This window comes from Acanthochromis polyacanthus, chromosome 21, assembly GCF_021347895.1.
Source record: "Acanthochromis polyacanthus isolate Apoly-LR-REF ecotype Palm Island chromosome 21, KAUST_Apoly_ChrSc, whole genome shotgun sequence".
Taxonomy (NCBI): domain Eukaryota; kingdom Metazoa; phylum Chordata; class Actinopteri; family Pomacentridae; genus Acanthochromis; species Acanthochromis polyacanthus.
This window is the reverse complement of record NC_067133.1, coordinates 26,163,996-26,183,702: the sequence shown is the minus strand read 5'-3', so window position 1 is coordinate 26,183,702 and position 19,707 is coordinate 26,163,996. Positions and strand designations below refer to the sequence as shown.

At 40.3% G+C, this 19,707-nt stretch overlaps 1 protein-coding gene across 1 annotated transcript in view; it reads right to left on the bottom strand.

Moving 5' to 3' along the window:
- Nucleotides 1-19,707, bottom strand: part of grin2aa (glutamate receptor, ionotropic, N-methyl D-aspartate 2A, a) — a 174,450-nt gene that overhangs the window by 59,135 nt on the left and 95,608 nt on the right. The window contains exon 3 of the mRNA XM_022209001.2: nt 1,365-1,531. Within this exon, the coding sequence (XP_022064693.2) occupies nt 1,365-1,531 (167 nt within the window). The remainder of the gene's footprint in view (nt 1-1,364; nt 1,532-19,707) is intronic.

Sequence of the window (19,707 nt, the reverse complement as noted above, 5' to 3'; positions counted from 1 at the left end):
CCCTATGTAGATATTCCATTGAAAATCAGCTGTTTCCAGCTAGAACAGCCATTTACCACTGTATTTCTGATTAATTGAGATAAACTGCTTTTCTTTCAAAAATAAAGATATTTCTAAGGGACCCCAAACTTTTGAACGGTAGTGTGTGTATGTTTTTTTTTTTTTTTTTTTACTTTAATAGGCACAGTCTCAGAACTTTTGGGTCACACCTCATATGTTAGATAAAATCAAATTTTAAAGTTCTTCATCTACCCTTTAAGTTGGTGCTGAAACTTCTAAGATAGTTGAAAATGTTTCTGGTTGATATTAACCCTTGCAAAGTTTTGCTGAAGCTATTTGAGGCTTTAAAGCACTATATAATAATGTTGTATCATAAAGTCAAGAGTACAATAGTTTGTGACTTCACTTAATTTATCTGATTTACCCCCAAACTACATTTTGTTAATATATTTTTATTTTTATAATAATGGCATTAATGCCATGTTAAAGGGACAGTATGGCTCTGGAGGCCAGTTCTATTCAAACTGAAATGTCTCAACAAACAGAAAAATGGAAATTAAATTTAGAATCTAATGGATGAATCCTAATGACTTCAGTGATACCATAACTTTGTTAAGTTCCGTCAGCAGGTAAAAGTTACTATTGTTTCATCATCCAGTGTGACTGACAACAACTTTGCATAGACAAGGTCTCTTATTAGTCATTGGTTCCCTTGCTCTTCTTCCCCACCCAGAGGTTGATGTTTATCGTTTTGAGCAAAAAGCCTCTACAAGGGCTGGATGGATCTCTCTGTGAAACATAAATATTATATTTGTCTGTTCACATCCCCCTCTGGATGAATTACAACTATATTGGTGACTACTTTTCATCATCGTCGGGTCAGATTTTGAAATTTATGACTAGATACTTGCAAAACTAATTACTGTACATTCCCATCAGCCTCAGCTGCCTGCCAAACCTGCCAAACATCAGCATGTTGGGATATCGATGTTAGCATTTATCTCAAAGCACCACTGTGCTTAATTACAGCCTCACAGAGGTGCTAGAATGAGAGCAATTTCAGAGGTCTCTCCACTGCGGTTTTATAAGAGTTTAATTGTCCATCTCAGTTTGTACTCTCAAGCTAGAGATCCTCCAAAATAACAATACAAACAATAATGTTTGCTGCATGCTGGCAGTGCAAGTCTGTCAGCAACACATTAGATCCGGACTTTTAAAGCACAGCAGCAAAGCAATGTCATTTATCCTTAATTCTGCTGCATCAAACGGTTGCCAAAGGTTATTTAATATAATAATAATAATATGATATACAGACTACAGTAAGGACAAAAACATAGAAAAAACAGCAAAATAACTGATCCCACCTATTGTCCACAGTAGTTTTTAGGATGTTGATGAACTCCTGGTAGCCGGGGAACTTTGACGTGACGATGGAGAAGATGTGCCAGTCGTACTCCTCCATGATGTTCAGCATCAGCAGAGCTTCCTGCTGGATGGAAGCACCGAACTGGAAGAACGTCGACTTCACATCCTGAGAACAGGAGAGAAAAACATAGGGAAAGACAAAAAGGGTAATTTAATGGAACATTTATTTGGACTTTTGTCTCACTTTCTATATTAGCCAAGCAGCTAATTCAAACTGCATCTCAGACATATCAATCAACAACAGGGCATTTAAAAATTGGCACGATGTGAGCACACCGACACGCACACAGACACAAACACACATTCAGAGACTGAGAGTAATAAGCTTCTCGTGGAGGAAATATATGGACGAGGGGCTCAGAACAATTTAATTAGGACCAAATTGGATTGGTGCGGTACAAACTGGCTGCAGAACTCTATGGGCCGAGTTCTGGGGAGCGAGCATTGCATTCATTCCGAGTCGCTCATATCCACTCCATTAAACCTGACTGAGAATCATTTTCCACTTAATTCAGCCAAATTCAGACATGGGCTTGGACAGGGGAGACAAGCGCTATTACAGGTGGACAAATTAGTCATTTATGCTGTATTTAAAATGACTCATTATGGTGTGAGCTATTAAATGAGGTGAAATGAGACAAACCATAATGAAGAAGAAGACGAAAGAAGAGCTTAGCTTCACACAGTATACTGACTAGAACGGCGCTGCCTTCGCTCAGTCATGTATCGCGTCATCTGTGTGTATTTGTGTTACATTGAAATGTCAGGGAGTTCACACAAAGCTTATCTTGACACCACTTGTTTTGTGTCACTTGGCTTTCTTTTAGGAGAGAATTGGAGGTTGGTGTGTGTGTGTTTGTGCAGATCCTCTACATGTGTGTGTGATGCAGCATTCTGACAGCTAGGAAACGCACACACACACTCCCATACAAGCGCTAAGAAACACGAAACAAAGGATGGGTTCACACCTCAAAATAAACAAATACACCTTCCTTGCACACTGCATGTACACACTGCCTGCAGCCGGCTTCTACAGAAATTCATCCACAGTGTGACTAAAGTTTTAAAAAGGTGAGAGCCGGTGAGTTGGGGTGTGTGATGAAACAGCCACCAAAACGCTAGGAGTTACTGCATATTGTAATGAGGCTGAGCATTACCCTCAAGCCTACGGTAGACGCTGCAGAAGTCAAGTCTACTCAGATTTGAAGAGACCTTTAGGAAGACCTAAAAATAACCAAACATTCCTTGCATTCGCATCTTTTTATCTGCAATATTTGAAGCAGACAAAAATATCAAGCGGTAAATTCTGGTCCCACTGTGTAATGTTTATTAGATGCACATAATTACTTCTTCAGTGTATTTTCAGCTGTGATTATCTGCACACAACTGAAGAAAGAACTCTGACTTTGCTCACCTTGATAACATTCATAGGCCAAATCCCAGTCCCCACCCTAAGGCCTAAGCACTAACCCCTCATAGACTTAACACAGCTTGTAGTCCTCGAGTGTGTCAGCTTCTGAAGGCTTGAAAAAGCATAAAATAAAACATGACTGAGACATATTACTGTGACGACCTACGCTGCTTGGAAACAAATGAATTTCCCTTTTTCGACTGCTCACCTGACCACTTCCTGCTTGTGGAAATATATGGTTACCATTTCAGCACACAGAAAACCATTAACATATTTAACATCTATGCAGAAGTTTGACTGGAAATTCAAACAAATCTCTAGATGTGCAATAAATCACAAGATTTGTATACTGTCATTGCCATACATATAGGCAGGTAGGGACCTTCTCCATCCTCACCCTCTGATCACTGCGATTTAGCACTGAAGAAGAAGAAGAAGAAGAAGAAAGAAAAGAAGAAGAAACAACTTACACTGTAGACTTGAGTTTGAAAGTCACGTCTGACAATAACAGTGTTATCTTTTCATCTCATGTCTCCTTTTGAGTTTCTCTTTCACGTGCTGTTATTCACTTGGTTAAGTTTAGGCACAAAAACTACTTGATTTGGTTTAGAAAAAAAAATGTTGGTTTCAGTTAAAATAAAGCCAGTTGCTACATTTACCACTTTAGGTTCAATTAACATTTTGTGCAGAACATTTCATGCCTGTTCACACAACCTCAAGAGGTTGCAAACATTATCATGGTTATTTTCTGTTTAACAATGACCAGCATGGATGATAATGCACCTACTGGGCTTAGCAGGTGGAGGAAGTCCCTACTGGTCCATATGCATGATATCTTTATTTATTTATTTTGCATTTCTTTAATGAGCTGACAACATCAGATAAACTTCCTGGAGGTTATTAATCCACCTTCTTCCACTTCACATACTTGATTTGAATACATTTCACTGGGGGTATTACATTTACATGTCCCTGATTTTTGCTATGAATTAGAAGCAAGTCCCGCAGCAGAGTTTGTAGATATGCAGACTCAGAGAACGGATACAAAAACTCTGCATCAGAGCCCTTATGCACTTGGTGATTTGATAGTCGGACACCCCTAAACCGTTTTCAGACAAACAACTTACATTACACCGCTATAAACACACATACACAAAAATATTTCATTCTCTGTAACACATTCATTCCACCCTTTGCAATGTCTTTAATGCTGACTGTAAATATCAGTGCAGTTGCTATAATTTCTGCTAAATACATAAAAATGGTATTTAAATTAGCCCCACCTCCGATATCTACTGGTCAGCTCTGATTGCACTGCTGCAATGCTAATAATGCACATACATTTTGTACAATGACTCAGAATATTGCATAATTGAGTGCATAAAGATCTCTTCCACCAGACATAAGTGAAACCAGAACTCACTGTTCTATTTTTTTCCTATCACGACCTCTAATTGTCCTATTATAAGTATATACAACTTTCTAATTAAATGAGTCCAGTTAGATAATCACACACTCAAGTCTCACATTAGCCCGCTGCTTGTTGATACTATATCGCCCCTTCTGCAGTCAGAGTTGTACTTCTAAGATGAGACAACACAGAGAAAGGGTACAAGTACAAAGCAGCAACTAAGTGCAGTGAATGGTATCTGTAACCATATCAGAGCACTCTATATAGCATCATGTTACATGCATGATCTGGCATTTCCTTTTCCATTGTCTTGATAGCCTCAGAATAATGTGGGAATTCATTGTTTGCATTATTTGTGTCAGTGTGGGTGAATAAGAAAATGGTTGTGCGCTTTCCCCCCACCATATCAAGACCCCTGAGTGCCTCTTTAATGGTATTGTATCTGTATGTGCGGTCGTTTCACTCTTTACTCAGACACAAGTGCTCTTCAGAGGCTCTCTGTACAGCTCTGCATTGTGTGTGTGTGTGTTCTAATGGGGTAGAAACTGAAGCGATGCTCGAGCATGGTGGGACAGGAGGGAGGTCATGCTATAAGACTTGTCGCTCCCTGTCTTCGTCACAGTGGCAGCCGATACTCCCACACTTTGCTGCAATACACAAGGGACCGTGCACAGGGGCTGTCATGGAATACACAGAATAGGGTGGAAGAGGTATAAATGGCTATGAGTGGAATTATATGTGGAATAAAACACTTTTTTTGTGTGTCTGTCTTCATATATTTAAATACTGTCAGCCACCTTTCGACTAAACAGGCGGCTCCATATGTGCCTTCCTGGATTCTACAGGCAATAAAGGTTTTTCTTTGTTGAGCTATTGTGCTTTACACTGCTAATGGTAAACATGCTGCTCCACTGTTTATTCCAAATCAGGGTGTCAACGAGCAAAACGTGATTTGTAAAATTTTGTGGGGTCTCTAAAATATTGAGAACATGCTGTTTCTGTTCATCATCACTGATCATATGTAAAATCAGGCCGTTATTGATGTAAGATTCATGCACTTGGGCGATTCATCACCAATTCACTTTAACAAAGATACCGGCGTGCATACTGTTCTTGCCATCGAAGCATGGCAGCACAACTTTATACTTCTTAAAAGATCCAAAAAAACTGATGCCAACTGCAGTAAAAGAGAACAGAACAAGCTCTCCACGGTGCTGAAAACACGCAGCAGCGCCTACTTTTCATCTGTTTACTTCTTATTATTCACATTTCTATTAATAGGAATAATGAGTAAAAAGAACTTAGTCAAGTGCATGAAAAAGTGCCCCCATTGAAAGCCAAGGTATAAATCGCACATGTTGTAAACTACATAAGTTGGCATAATACAACAAATTTTTAGGGCATTTATCTATAGTTTAAGACATGGGGGAATTCTGTCACCCACAAAAGAGCATGTAATCCTTCCATTTACTTGGAAAATCACCAAATTTCTAAATAAATGCTTTTTCTCTGGACAGCAACAGTATATTGATGCCCGCGGCAACATTTATGCAAAATTAATTTAGCAAAAGCTAACACTGGTTACGCATATTCTCCAAAGAGCTCTGTTTCACTAGTGTTTGGGGTGTGCATGCATGTGTGTTTTATAGGAATGATTTTGCCTCCTTGCGCCTGTCTGAAAGGATTTATGCTTTAAGGCATCCCAGGAGAGGAAAGTTTAAAAAAAATAACTGACCATGCAACAAAACTAAAATCTTTCTGTTACCAAAATAATTGCTTTTTTCAGTCTGAAGTGAGACCGGGCTGGCAAAACCACGGCTCTATCTGATCATATCAAACCTAAGATATTGGTTTGCACTGCTTATTAGAAAATGGAGAGCAAGGTTTCAGTACTCTGTTTCAAAAATGGGCCTTTTTGGTGGGACTAACCTGTAATTCTGAAACCAGACTTGACTGAAGTAGACTCTTAAGGGTAACACTGACTACAAAGGAGAGAATAAAACTCCCTTTATCCTTGTTCTCCTACTGAGGCAGAGAAGACAACCACACCTTCCATTCTTGTTCTGTCATTTGATGTCTCTGTAGTTCAAATTTCTCTTTCCAGGAGAGGCTCCACCAGGGTGCTGAAAATGGAGTCACTGCATTTCATAAGGCTTTGTATATGTGGCAGAGCTTTCACTTGTTTGTGTGAGCTCCTTTGTTATATCACATTTTTGTCCTGTAAGTTTTAAACATTACTCATTGAAAAGATTTTATCCTCATGGTTTTGGGAATGCATGTGGGCAAGAGAGAGATAAACAAACCGTAAAATAACACAGGGAACATAAAAGAAGCAATCAGTACAAAGAACGCAGTGATAAAGAATTAGCAACAGAGCCAGTAAAAAAACACCCAAAAAACAGCAAATTAGTCTGAGAGTGGCAAGCAGGAAAAGTTCAGCAGACATGAAATCACAGACAAAGCAAAATTAAAGCTGGATGCGGGGAGAGGGAGGCGAGGAGCAGCGGAGAGGAGACTGATGGAGTGACTAAGCAGCGCATGATTGTTTCTAATTGGGATGGTGCACAATCCGTGACATCAGAAAACAGCCAATCATTTCCTCTCATTTCACCCTTGTCAAGTGTGACATGTCTCTGCTTTCCACTCACACCTTCAGCTAGCGCCGTCCACACATACAAACGCACGTGCACATACACGTACACACACACACACACACACACACACACACACACACACACACACACACACACACACACACACACACACACACACACACACACACACACACACGCAAACATGCAGTCCGTCAGTCACAGCTCTTTTCCTCTCGCTCTGTCTGTCACATTCACAGGCTCCCACTCTTAAATTTCCCACTCTGTTGCATAAACCCAAACACACACACACACACACACACACAACCGCAATGATGCACACACAAACACACACCTGCCCCACGGGCCAGGACAGTGCGCCTAAGTTGAGATTGAGGGGAGTTATAAATAGAAGCCCTCATTTCCCCTGCTGCTGATAGCATCGTGCACTGTCTGGTCTGATGACACGCACACGTATACAAAAACATCACACGCACACAAACACACGTCGAATGTGCACGTTGAATTGGGAGTCGAGTTTGGGAGGTAAACACTCACCAAAATAAAAGCACAAGCGTGTCACACAGGCGAGGCCATACATACCGTCACATCCCTCCTATCTGCTGTCTGTTGCTCTAACAGCTCTGCAGTGTCAACGGGAGGAGAAGCCCATTGATATGACAAAAATTCCTCAGTGGCCGGTTACTAAATATAAACAGACAGGCACAAAAATAGCCACAGCAAAAACAAAAGAACAAGAAATATCTGTGGAAACAAATGTCAAGAAAACAGCAATCTCCATTTAAACTACAAAGATAGAGCCACTACAGTCAAACTTTAAAAAAACAACAACATCATTCTACTAGTAATAGGACGATTAAATAACTGATTACTGTAAAAATCTTTCATCAGTACAAGACTCCCTGCCCAGAATGGATTCTGATAGGATTTCCTACAAATTAACAGAGAACACAGTGCTGTTGTCAGAGGAGGCAAACTTCACCAACAATAGCATCAAACGACTACAATAATATCACATTCCATGACTTAAATGCAAAATAAAGTCCTGTGAACATCTAATGGCTTTGGCTTGTGCCCATTAAAGTGTTAAGTTCCATGAATAATTGTTGGCAATAACTTGATACATCAATGAAATAGATTAAAATCCTTATATTATTTATAGATGGATTTAAGCTGACACTCCTCCATGCCCAACTACCTTCCATAGGGGTTTCTTTTTTTCTTTTTGTGTCTACGTATTTGGCTTTTTGACAACCTACTGTACCATTTTCTAATTTTGTAGTTTGGCCAGTAACAGATCTACAGTATCTCAGTGACACTTGGGTTGGATTTGCACTGTTACACTACCACAAACACACAATTTCAAATACATTCAATGAGTATAATCTAAGTCCATGCCTATAAAACGAGACAATTTTCACTTTGGCAACATATGATTCAGCTTCCTACTGTTTTGAGGGATGACAAAAGGTGGAAAAATCTGTAAAAATCTCACTTCTCAGCAAGAAATATAATACTGTATTGTCATCCATAAAAAGGGATGGCAAAGATGGCCCATTATTGGCACAAAGACCACATTATCTCCAACAACTTTTAATATCATTGTCAAATACTGAAAGGAGATGTAGATTAACCAGGACAAGATGGTATAAAGAAAAATGTCTTACTAATGAAAAATAGTCATAATAAGATATATTACTTGAAAGGACTTGAAATTGACAAAAAGAAAAAAAAAGGCTAAGTACTGTCCATGGTGCTGAAGCTCTGCTGACTTCCAGCCATAATGGTAATAATGACCATATTTACACAGCACCTTTCAGAATATTAAACCAGCAAAATAAATAAAAAGCCACCTGTGCTGGAAATGTCTCTGTTTAAATCCTAAACTCCGGTGGAATGCAGCAGCTCTGTTCCATTAACTTTTACTTTCAGCTTCTTCCTTTTTTTTTTTTTTTTTTACTGTGCAGCCCTCTTTCAACAGCAGGATATTTTAACTAGCTAACATCAAAGTGCTTTCATCTCCTTATGCAGAAATTAGCATAATGAGCACTGCGTGATTGCAAGTCGAATGCGTCAAAGTTGTCCAAATTTGTGCCATTCTTGCTCAACAGGCGCTTGATAAATTGTTCGTACTGCGGCAGTTACTTTGAGATTTTGTTGCACACAGCGAAGTTAACTTAATGCACTCTCCTCTCTGATGTGCTGTCCACTTTCTGTGTGTGTGTATGTGTGTGTGAGGAGTTCAGCCCCACCCTGGTTTAAGCAATATAAGCATAGGAAAGGACAGAAAGGCATCACTGGTGTAAAGAAGCCCAGATTTACATGCTACGACCAACTTCAGCTGCAAGTATAAATCACTGCAATGACACAATTGGATCTTAACACACTCAGAAAGTTACCCTGTCTTTCTGTTTACATACTGGTTAATTTGTCATTGCAGAAATACACAGTGAACAGTGAAATGCACAAAAACCAGCCAAAATGCATAAACAGGTTCATGCACAGACACATTAAGCATGCCCACACAGCGTTCCACTGTTCATGAGAAAACCCCATAAACTGATCATTTTTTCACTCCAGTTGAGGCATTACATGATTCTTTGTGGGTTGACAAAAGCACAATTCTGTGCTATACAATTCCATTTAAAATCATTTCACAAAGTGGCTTATTAAAGCCAAAAGAGGCACATGCAATTGCACAAAAAAGTGAGCCTCCTTATGTTTTTCTTTTAATCTCATAATGAACAGAGAGAAATATCCAAACAAAACTAACAACATTGCTGCAGTAATGCCTTTTACTTATAGCACATTATGTGAATCTACTGCATTCTCCCTGCAAATGGTTTATGAATCTGTGGAAGCTTATTCAGTCTTCACTAGATTACTGCGTTTTAAAACAATAAGCAGATCCAGCGGTGGCAGTGCGAATGAGAATGTGTGCTTTTAAAGTGTGTTTGTGTGTTGTGAGCGAAAGGGGAGGGGAGCACATATCCTTTGTTTTGTTGGGTAATAATTATAGGGGAAACAGTAGCTTTCAACTGCAATAGCGGCTGCAGCACACACACACACTAGCGGGGAGCGGGAGAGAGATTATTAAACAAGGCTGCATTTGACGTCACAGAAGAATATTTTTGGCATGAATGCAGTCCATTTTGGCAGATAACACACACACAGAGGGAGAAAGAGACCTATTCAAAGTTTATCACACAGGAGCAGTGGCTGTGTGCGTGTGTGTGTGCGTGTGTGTGAGCGTGTGTGCGTGTGTGTGTGTGTGCGTGTGCGTGTGTGTGTGTGTGTGTGTGTGTGTGTTATTGCTGTGGTTCCTCTGTCAGGACTTTTTAACAAGCAGCCGAGCCCCCACGGGGAAACACTGACAAAACAACATCATCCCTCTCTCTCTGTCTCTATCTTTGTCTCTCTGTGTTTGCCCTCTTCTCCCACTCACTCTCTTCTCTAATAAGTCCAATATCTTCCTCTCTGTGTCTTCCTTTCTTTTCGTTAACTCTCTGTCCAGGGGCTCTGTCTTTTCTCGCCTCCCTCTATCCATCTTGCCCTCTCCCACCCACTCCCTATCTCTTCTAATAAGGCCAATATTCTGCTTCGCTCCTTCAGGACCTGAGCTTACACCTAAAGCAGGAATAGCTATTGTCAATGCTGGGAAGATGATTTTATAACTTACCAGAAAATCGCATTAATAAAAAAAAAAAAAAAAAAGACAACCAAATGGAACGTGGCTTAAAGGCCTGGATTGATGCAAGGTCCCAAAATAAATAAAAGAAAGAAAAAAATAAATAAATAAATAAAGAAAAAATATTTTGAAAATCATTTTAAAAAAATGTAACATGATGTAACACAATGGTTCCCTGTATGATACATTCCCACACCTTAAACAAAATAAATAAATAAATAAGAACGGCCCAGAAGTTATTAGCATGAAGAAAGCTAGGCTTATTCTGCGTCTGTCTATTTTCTATTTGTGTGTGTGTGTGTGTGTCCGTGTGAATTGCTGGATTCTTCCGTATTAAGAACCCCAAAAATATAGCATAATACTAGCAAGAAAGAACATTAAACTGACATTTGTAACTGCTAAGGAAGACGTCACACAGAGGAATCATAAAAAGGTTAGGACAGTTTTACATTAACCCTCTGAAACCCAAGACTCATGGCTTTACAAAGCATTCCGTCACCAAAATTACACCTTTTATCAGAGCAAGAAACTGTAGAAACAGAAAGAATTGTGTGACTTTTACCTCTCAATGGTCCTTAAACTAGTTATCTGCGACATGCCTCCATTGCAAAAACTATTCAGTTTAATTAAAATTACTATATTCTGTCTCATTTAAAATATGCAAAAAACAAATGCTTTATCCTAACTGGAATCCGTAAAAAGCAAAAAAAATCTGTGCTCCTCAGTGTAGCTTTGAAGCCATCAGTACCTCAGCTGTGATCCAGAGTCACGTAATAAAAATTCAAGAAATTGCTGAACTATGCTGCTGCAATATGGAAAGTAGTTTAAAAATATTAGCAGTATCTAAATATTTAGTCACACATTTTTCCCAGTAATGCTAACGCCTGTGGGTAAAATGTTGTACATGTGGAATCCATCATTTGCAATTTTAGTAATGCAAATATTTTTTCTTTTCATATGATTTATGGCAATATAACTACTCTTGCTGTCAAACGGCACTGAATAAAGTTTTGAGTTCTTCCGACTTCTAGCCAGGGCTGTACCATCTCCACACAGGTGTGGGACTTTATATTGCAACGAAAAATGAGCCGGCACCTAGCAAAACTGTGACAGGAGTAAAAGGTCAGCAGGTTGAACTACTTCATTCTTGGTAATCTGATTAGTATCTTCCTCCACAGCCCTGTTTGTTGTTGGTGCTTATCCCTGCCATAATATCCCTGCTTTCACTACATTGTGACATATGGTGCATTCCACACCTGTCACATGCACAGAATGTGTTGGGATTATTATACCATGAAGCCATTGTTAGCAAAATTATCTTCACTGCCAATGCTGACATCATTAGCAGCCATAAACATCATTATTATATCCTGCATCATACCTGTGACTATTATGATCACCAAATTTCACCCTTTTCCTTCCTTCCTTCCTTCCGTCCTTCCTTCTTTCCTTTCTTCCAGCTCTCACCCTATTTTATTTTTTGGTTCTCGTTTCCTTTATTTCTTCCTTGCTTTATGCCCTTCAATTATCTCCTCCTATTTCCTTAGTTTCTCTGTGTCCCTGTAACTATCTGTCCCACCTCATACTCTGGCAGGCTTCTGAATGAACACAAAAGAGAGTGAGAGAGAAAAATCCCACTGGATGAGTTGAGGTGCTAATCACAATAAAATAGGACTTTGAATTAGGAGCCGCTGCACAGCCCGATCCTCAGTGCGGTCGTGCTTTATTGAATACATAAGTAATATTTTGACAAGAAAGCTCTTTGTAAGGATTACTTGTTGAAACATGTTTTCTTTCTAAGTATTGAATAAAGTAATCCTGTATGGAGGCACTCAGTGTGCAGCTGCCTTAAAGGGTTTTAAAGAATTGAAGCGTTTAAGATGAGAGTTCAGCCCAAGGCAATGGAATGTAGAGATAAAATAGCAAAACCTAATCTAAGGAAGTGTTTATGAGGAAAACTGAATGCAAAAAAACAGAAGCATACGTTTCAAGTGTGCCCACACATATATGTACTGTCATTCATACTTACAGATGTGCATTCACTTAAACATCAAGTCACGGATGACCCATGTTGAGTGGTCACGTTGTGATGCTCATGCACACGCACACTACTCAAAGTAAGAGGATTTCTAAGTCTTGTGCGTGTGTGTGTGTGTGTGTGTGTGTTTCTGTGCCAGAAGGCTGTGTATCATGCTGAGCTCATTCCAAAGACACAAACAACATAATATAAACCTCAGCTCAAACAGAACACCCACTACCCAGGAAAAACAAGAAAATCAAAGGCCTCAAAGGCCAGATTTACGCAGGAACAAAACACCTAGACCTACATTTATGGAGTCGTAAAAACAGCCCAGAAGAAAGACTGAGGTGGCACGAGGGAGCGCGAGTAGTTTACTGGTGTGAAATCATTCTTATTTTAATGTCATGTTTTCAAGAACAACATTAGAATACCTTTTGCTATAACTTCTGTACATAACAGCAATGAGAAACTGAGTTTAAGCTTTCAACCTGCACACATGCGCCACAACAAGAGAAGAAAACAATGAGAGGGAAGGAATAAAAAGCAATGAAAAAAGGAAAAATATGACTTCTATTCAGAACAAATTGGCTGAGTCAGGTCAAGACCACAGCAAATAGTTTCATGTTGAACAGACTGCCTGGGCCAGCGCTGGGTTGAAATGCCATAGTTTTTTCACCCATAGCTCTGTCAAGACTGAATCTAATTATTTTCCTTTTTAAATCAGCTTCAAGGTGTGCTATTTCTGTTTCGTGATACATTATTGTGATTATTTTGTGCTTATATTTGAATGAACCTGTTCACAATTAGGATGCTGTTGTAAACTGAACAGTGACCACTTCATTAAGTTCTGCTCCTCCTCAGACGGTGACAGGAAATCGCTTAGTTGCTGGCAAATAATTTGAAATCATCCAGCAGTACTAAACAATTAAGCAAAAGTTGTGAAAGCATTGTCCAGTCAGAAAAAACCCACTGGTTTTTAACTGCAGCCTAATGAAAACAAACAAAAAAAAACTTTCTCTTAAAGAAAAGGTTCAGTGCTTCAGAAAATGAGTTCCATTTGTGCAGGACTAGCACTAACTCCAGGAATTTGTAAAAAACATAGATGTTGTCTGTTATCCCAGCCTCGTGCAAATTTTCCATGTCCGTACTTTGTCAAATAAAAAACAGTAGTTATCATATTTCATCATATTTAATTTGTCAGAATTTATTTCGACACTAGTTTCAAGTCTTGTGACAATTTTAGTGCAAACTGGCATCTTTGTGATTTTTGTTTTTGTTTGTTTGTTGTGGAAGGATTTTCGTTTCCTTTGTGCTTTTCTTCTGCCTCTTTCTCGCTCGAGGCTTACGGAGGCTTGGGGCAGCATTCTGGGTTCAAATTTAGGAGGCTCACTTTGCACCACAGCTTGGAGTCTCATTCGTGGAAAGATCAAGCTCAAATCCACCTGAATATCAAATACTGAAGGGTGGCGAGATGGACAAGAGCATGAGGTGAGGGGCATTTTGCTGTTTTTTTGCAGGTTCAACAGTTATTATGTGTTGGGCTATTAATATCAGACACAGGAATAAAGTCAATAATTTTGGATAGAACACATACTTTGCATATCCTGTATGAATGTGGAACATGAAACAAAAAAGGTGCACTGTAGAGACGTTCATTTCCAGTTAAAAGGGAGGAGAGAACGTACAAGTTAGCCAAGAGTCCAACCCATGATCTTCTACCAGTGAGGTGACAGTGCTAACCACTTCATGCTTCCAACACCTTTCATGTAACAATGGTGGTCTGACTATAAATATGGATGCAGTTAATACTGACAGACTTCCTTGATTGCTAAAGTTGCTGCAATAGTATTTGAGAAAATCGGTTCCAGCAGAGCAGCTTTATCCACCCACTGAACTAACACTGACTGTAGTGTACGAGTTACTACATTATGCAGAATAGATATAAAGATTACAACAAGTCCTCAAATTCATACGACCGCATCGGTCGTATGCACCGTGCACCGGAATACGACCCGTGAGAGCGTATTTACATTGGCGGCCCTACGGGGAAAAGGAACGCATTACGGGATTTAATTCACGAAACGGCTTTTCCGTCGCAAAACGGCTTTTTCCTCACTTTCCCAACACGTTTTTAGGGTTATGGTTAAGGTTAGGGTTAGGGATAGGGACAGGGATAGTGTTAGATAAAAGTTTGTTCATGGTGACGTTTCACCTGCGACTCCAGAGTGTCGATATTTACTCAACCGCTAGAGGTCGCATACGTCAAAACGTAACACTGGGTCGTAATACGGGCGTGTACAGATGACCTATGTGGTCGTTTTTTGTTTGAGGACAGACTGAAAGATTATTTTGATATCAAACTGCTGTGACGATATGAACAACTTCAGAGGTTTGTTTTTACTGTGGAAGACAGCAGCTCATTTTGCTATGTTTAACATTTTGGATTTTGTCAGGTCAACTGTTAAATGAATTCAAGCAATCTGGTCTTTAACTGGGGCTTCACAGTGGAAAGGTGGTTAGCACTTTCGCCTTGCAGCTAGAATATCCCCCATTTGTACACTGGCCTTCCCAGGCATGTTCTCCTTGTTCATGCGTGGGTTTTCTGTGTGTACTCGGGCTTCCTCCCACAGTTCAAAAAGGTTAATTGGTAACTCTAAATTGTCTGTAGGTGTGAATACGAGTGTGATTGTATGTATCCCTGCAATAGACTGGCGACCTATCCAGGTTGTCCCTCGCCTTCGCCCTCAGTCAGCTGGGATAGGCTCCAGCCTGGATGGATGGTCTTTAACTCATTAAAAGTGGTTTTCAAATGAACGGCTGCATCCCACTTGAAAAGATTACGTACACTCTGAGAAGCGAATACAACACCTTTCTGAAAATTTGGTAGCCTTGCTTGACCTACACTGATACTTTGCCAACACCTTTATCAGATTTATAAAAATGATACCAAATTGATACACCACAAGTCGCTTGTAGAAACCAGGATTATTTACACTGCCTCTTATTGTAGGTTCTGTTTATTGTATTTGCTGGGGGTGTTGTCCACGGGTCCCCTCGGCTCGGCTGGCTGGGGGGCTCCTCACCTTGGTGTGGGGGACCCCGTGTCTGTCAGGGTCGGGGGGGTCTGGGTGCCGGCGCCTCCGGCGGGCAAGGCCTGGAGCTCCTCCCAGTGTGGACGGCCCCAATGGAGGCATTTTCCACAATCATCAGTGTCATGCCATGTCTCCTTACAGTGGTGAGAGAGAGAGTGTGTGTGTGTGTGTGTGTGTGTGTGTGTGTGTGTGTGTGTGTGTGTGTGTGTGTGTGTGTGTGTGTGTGTGTGTGTGTGTGTGTGTGTGTGTGTGTGCTTGTACAGTTGTGTGCCTAAATGGAGGGAGGGTGGATGGGTATTTTTGTTTATGATGTTTTTAAATATTGTACAGCACTTTGCGTTACATTCTTTGTAAGAGAAGTGCTCTATAAATAAAGTTTGATTGATTGATTGATTGATTGATATTTTATTTTATTTATTTTGCACTGCTTTAACCATTACCTACTCGGTTTGAGATAGGTACTCTTTTAGTCCGTATGTGTATGGGGGGTGAGCAGTATTTTGTAATCTGTATTTTGTGTGTTTATCTTAAATTGGAAAATTTGAACACTAAAATATTCCAAAAAAAGTGGTTTTCCAGCATATGTAACAACGCCTATTTCTTTAATTTCAATGAAAAAAGCGATTATTGATTGCTAACATGTTCGACTACTAGTTAGTGAGATTGTTTTTAAGTTCTTATCCTTAGTTCATTCCATATAAAGCCAAATTTGACTGTTTAGTCTGTACAAAAACAAAAGCAACACACTGTGATGTCATGGGAACAGAAAGTCCTGTTTTTTATGAGTTAAACCAAGCAGCTTCTGGCTACGTTAATGAATGCCTCATTGACTCTCATATACTCCAACTTTTATAAACTAAAAGAAAAATGTTCTTCTAACAGACTAAAATTTTGATTTATTTTTCCACACATCCATCCGTCAGCTCAACCAAATTATTCTGTAGAGGGTCACGGGGTGCTGAAGCCTATCACAGCTGACACTGATTCATTTTTATGGCAAAGCAAAGGTTTCTCCCACATTTCAGTCTCTAAATATGCAGCCAGAAGGTAAAACATAGTACAAAGGACATGTCATGCCTCATCATATATACCCCTGTTTCGGCCCTGACATACAACTATATGGAGGCAAATCAATACTGCATAATGCGCTGATAGTTTCCCCCACAGAGATGCATCAGTCAGCTCTTATGGTCATCGCTAACTATGCTGGCAGTATCAGTGATTCATCACTGCTGCCACTGACAGACAGACACTGACACCAAGAGACCTACTTTGAAGAGGACGAAGCCGAGCGGGGAGGGTAACAGGGAAGGATGGAGTGAGTGGCAGGAAGATGGATGAGGAGAAAAGGCAGCCACAATGTCAAGAGACAACAAGAGAGGAAGACATTCTTTTCTGATAATCTATCGACTTGTCTGAATGAGCACCCTGATCACTTTCCATTAAAATTGCAACGGCAGTCTTACAAGATTAGACCTTGTAGCATTTCTGTATCACTGAACTTCATGCCGTCGCATTAACAAATAGTCTCCATCACTGTTCTGGGCATGTATACATGAAGCCCGTTGTCTGAATGACACTTTACTAAAACCAGCAATGTTATGTTTTCCCTGTCTGAAAGGGAGTTCCAAAGTGATAATGGCTGGAGAAACTGTTTTTTTTTGCATTCCTCTGAGTGAATTTCAAGATCTGCATCAATATCAAGTCTTTGTGTTAGTTACAGAGTTGTAGTCAGTTGGTGTTTTGCCTTGCTGACCATAAAGAAAAGAAGCTGGAGGAACAGCTACTATAACAAGAAACAGTTTAGTTCACTTACTAATTGACAAGTTGATGCCATTTATCATTAGAGATTGACAATTTTATAATGACATCACAATAGCATCACCTCAACTCGCTATCAGAAGAAGCTAACAAGCAGTTTTGCCGAAATGTTGAATGACTACCTTAAACACGAGGGTGTAGCCCCACTTCTTTCACTGCGTCATTCTTATCTATTCAGATCTGCACCCACACATTCATCAATAACATTACCACAACAAGGAAGCAGTAAACAGAGGTGAGAGAGAGCTTGGAAGAGATCGGCGTCCATTTGCATGCTGACTTTCCTTTACATTAACAAAGTGCAATATAAGTGCTTTGCCCCAAACCCCATTGTCATCTCTAAGCTCTCCCATTTCCATTTGATTGGCTGCCAGCGAGGCCTGCAGTGTAATTGGCAGCAATTCATTGGCCAAGCAGACAGACAGCACCCCTGGGAGGAGTCCATCAGGCAATATCTGTTAACAACACGCACAGTTTTACGCACACACACTCACCGAGGGCCGGAGGGGAACTCCCTAATGCCTAATGTACCTTTTCTATCACAGATGGGTCACTTACATTTCTGGGCACAAGAGGGACACATGACAAAAAAAAAAAAAAAAATAGAGAAAGAAATAAAGTGAACTGAACATCAGGAAAGGCACCAAGGACTGAATGAAATATGGGAGGAAAGAGAGCAGCAAAGAAACGAGATGAGGAATGTGGAAAGATCATGGTTGAATAATCCATAAATAATGCAAGAATGCCACTTCTAATGTGAATCTGATCTTAAAAACTTTAGCCAGATTTAGTGGTCATGTTCAATCACTTATCTAAGCCAAGAATTTAGAATCGATCTGTTTTGTGCATTAGTAAGCATCATGACTGCTAACATATTAGCCACAGCACCATGCGAGCTACTGCTAAACTATTTTTGATTATATGTGACCGCATCATCTGGCAGATAATCTGAGACTTTTTTTGTCTTCTGGTCTCCATACTTTCAAGAGGCCATGTTTCTCTGTTGGAAACCAGTGGATTGCCCCATCTGGGTTGTGAGGAAGTTGCTGCCCCAAATGAAGGACTTTGAAGTGTCTCTGGATCTTGTTCACGAGTGATGGGGAAATCGAGCACAGATTTACCCGTCGATCTATATTCCAGGCCTCACCTATGGTCATCAGCTCCGGGACTGAAAAAAAATTAGGTTAACTCCGTAGGATGGCCTGGTGAGAGGTAGGCTGAATCCCAAACCGCCCCCTACACACTCCCCCTCCACTACCCAGTGTCACTCCAAAAGAAGTCACACTCCCAGCTGTGGAGGGCACCTATTATTGAAGGGGGAGGGTATAAATACGATCGGCAGGAATGGGACGCCCTGTCGCCTCACCAGAAAACAGAAGATGTCATCGCCATGGTAACACAAAGACGCCTACTGTCATGGCTGTAGCGCTGTGGCACAGGTTGCAACTAACAAGGATCGCTGCTGCTTCCAGAAGACGAAAGCATCCCACTTTTTTTCACTCACATTTTTTCCAATCCTATTATCTGGCATTTCAAATTCAACAAATGAATAAATGAATTCTGTCAGTTGTGTTCAAATTTTAAGGTGTCAGGGGGTGCACAATTAAATCAAACGTCAGCAGAGAAGAAGATTTGTTTCTTTTATCTTTTTACACCACTCTTTTTGTGATGTTCTGTCAGTGTGAAAAAGGCGTGGGAGAAATAAAGGACGCATGTGGAACTCACATCAATATGTTGTTTCCTCTTCCATTTTGATGTTGCACTTCCTGAAAAAGTTGTCCAGAGTGAGCATCGATGCAGACTCGATATTTAAGAGCTGAACAGTCCACTCCCCCTCCGCACTACGCGGTTTGGGACGGCCCTTAATATGGAGGACCCTCCGCGGGAACACGCAAACGGAGGGGTAGTGTGTAGGGATAGTGTGTAGGGGGCGGTTTGGGATTCAGCCCTAGAGTAAGGAACTTAGACATCCAGAGGGAGCTTGAAATCGACTTGCTGCTCCTTGGCATCAGAAAGATCCAGTGAAGTAGTTTGGGCATTTTATTAGAATCCCTGCAAGGCACCTTGCATTGGACGTTTCTTTGGATATATGCAGCTGCAGGGAAAGCCACATGGTAGACGATAAAATCATGAAAAAGGATTACATATCTCATCTGGCCTGTGAACACCCCTCTAGGAGGAAGTGGAAAACTGGAAAACCTGCTTAGCCTGCTTTAACCGTGAACAA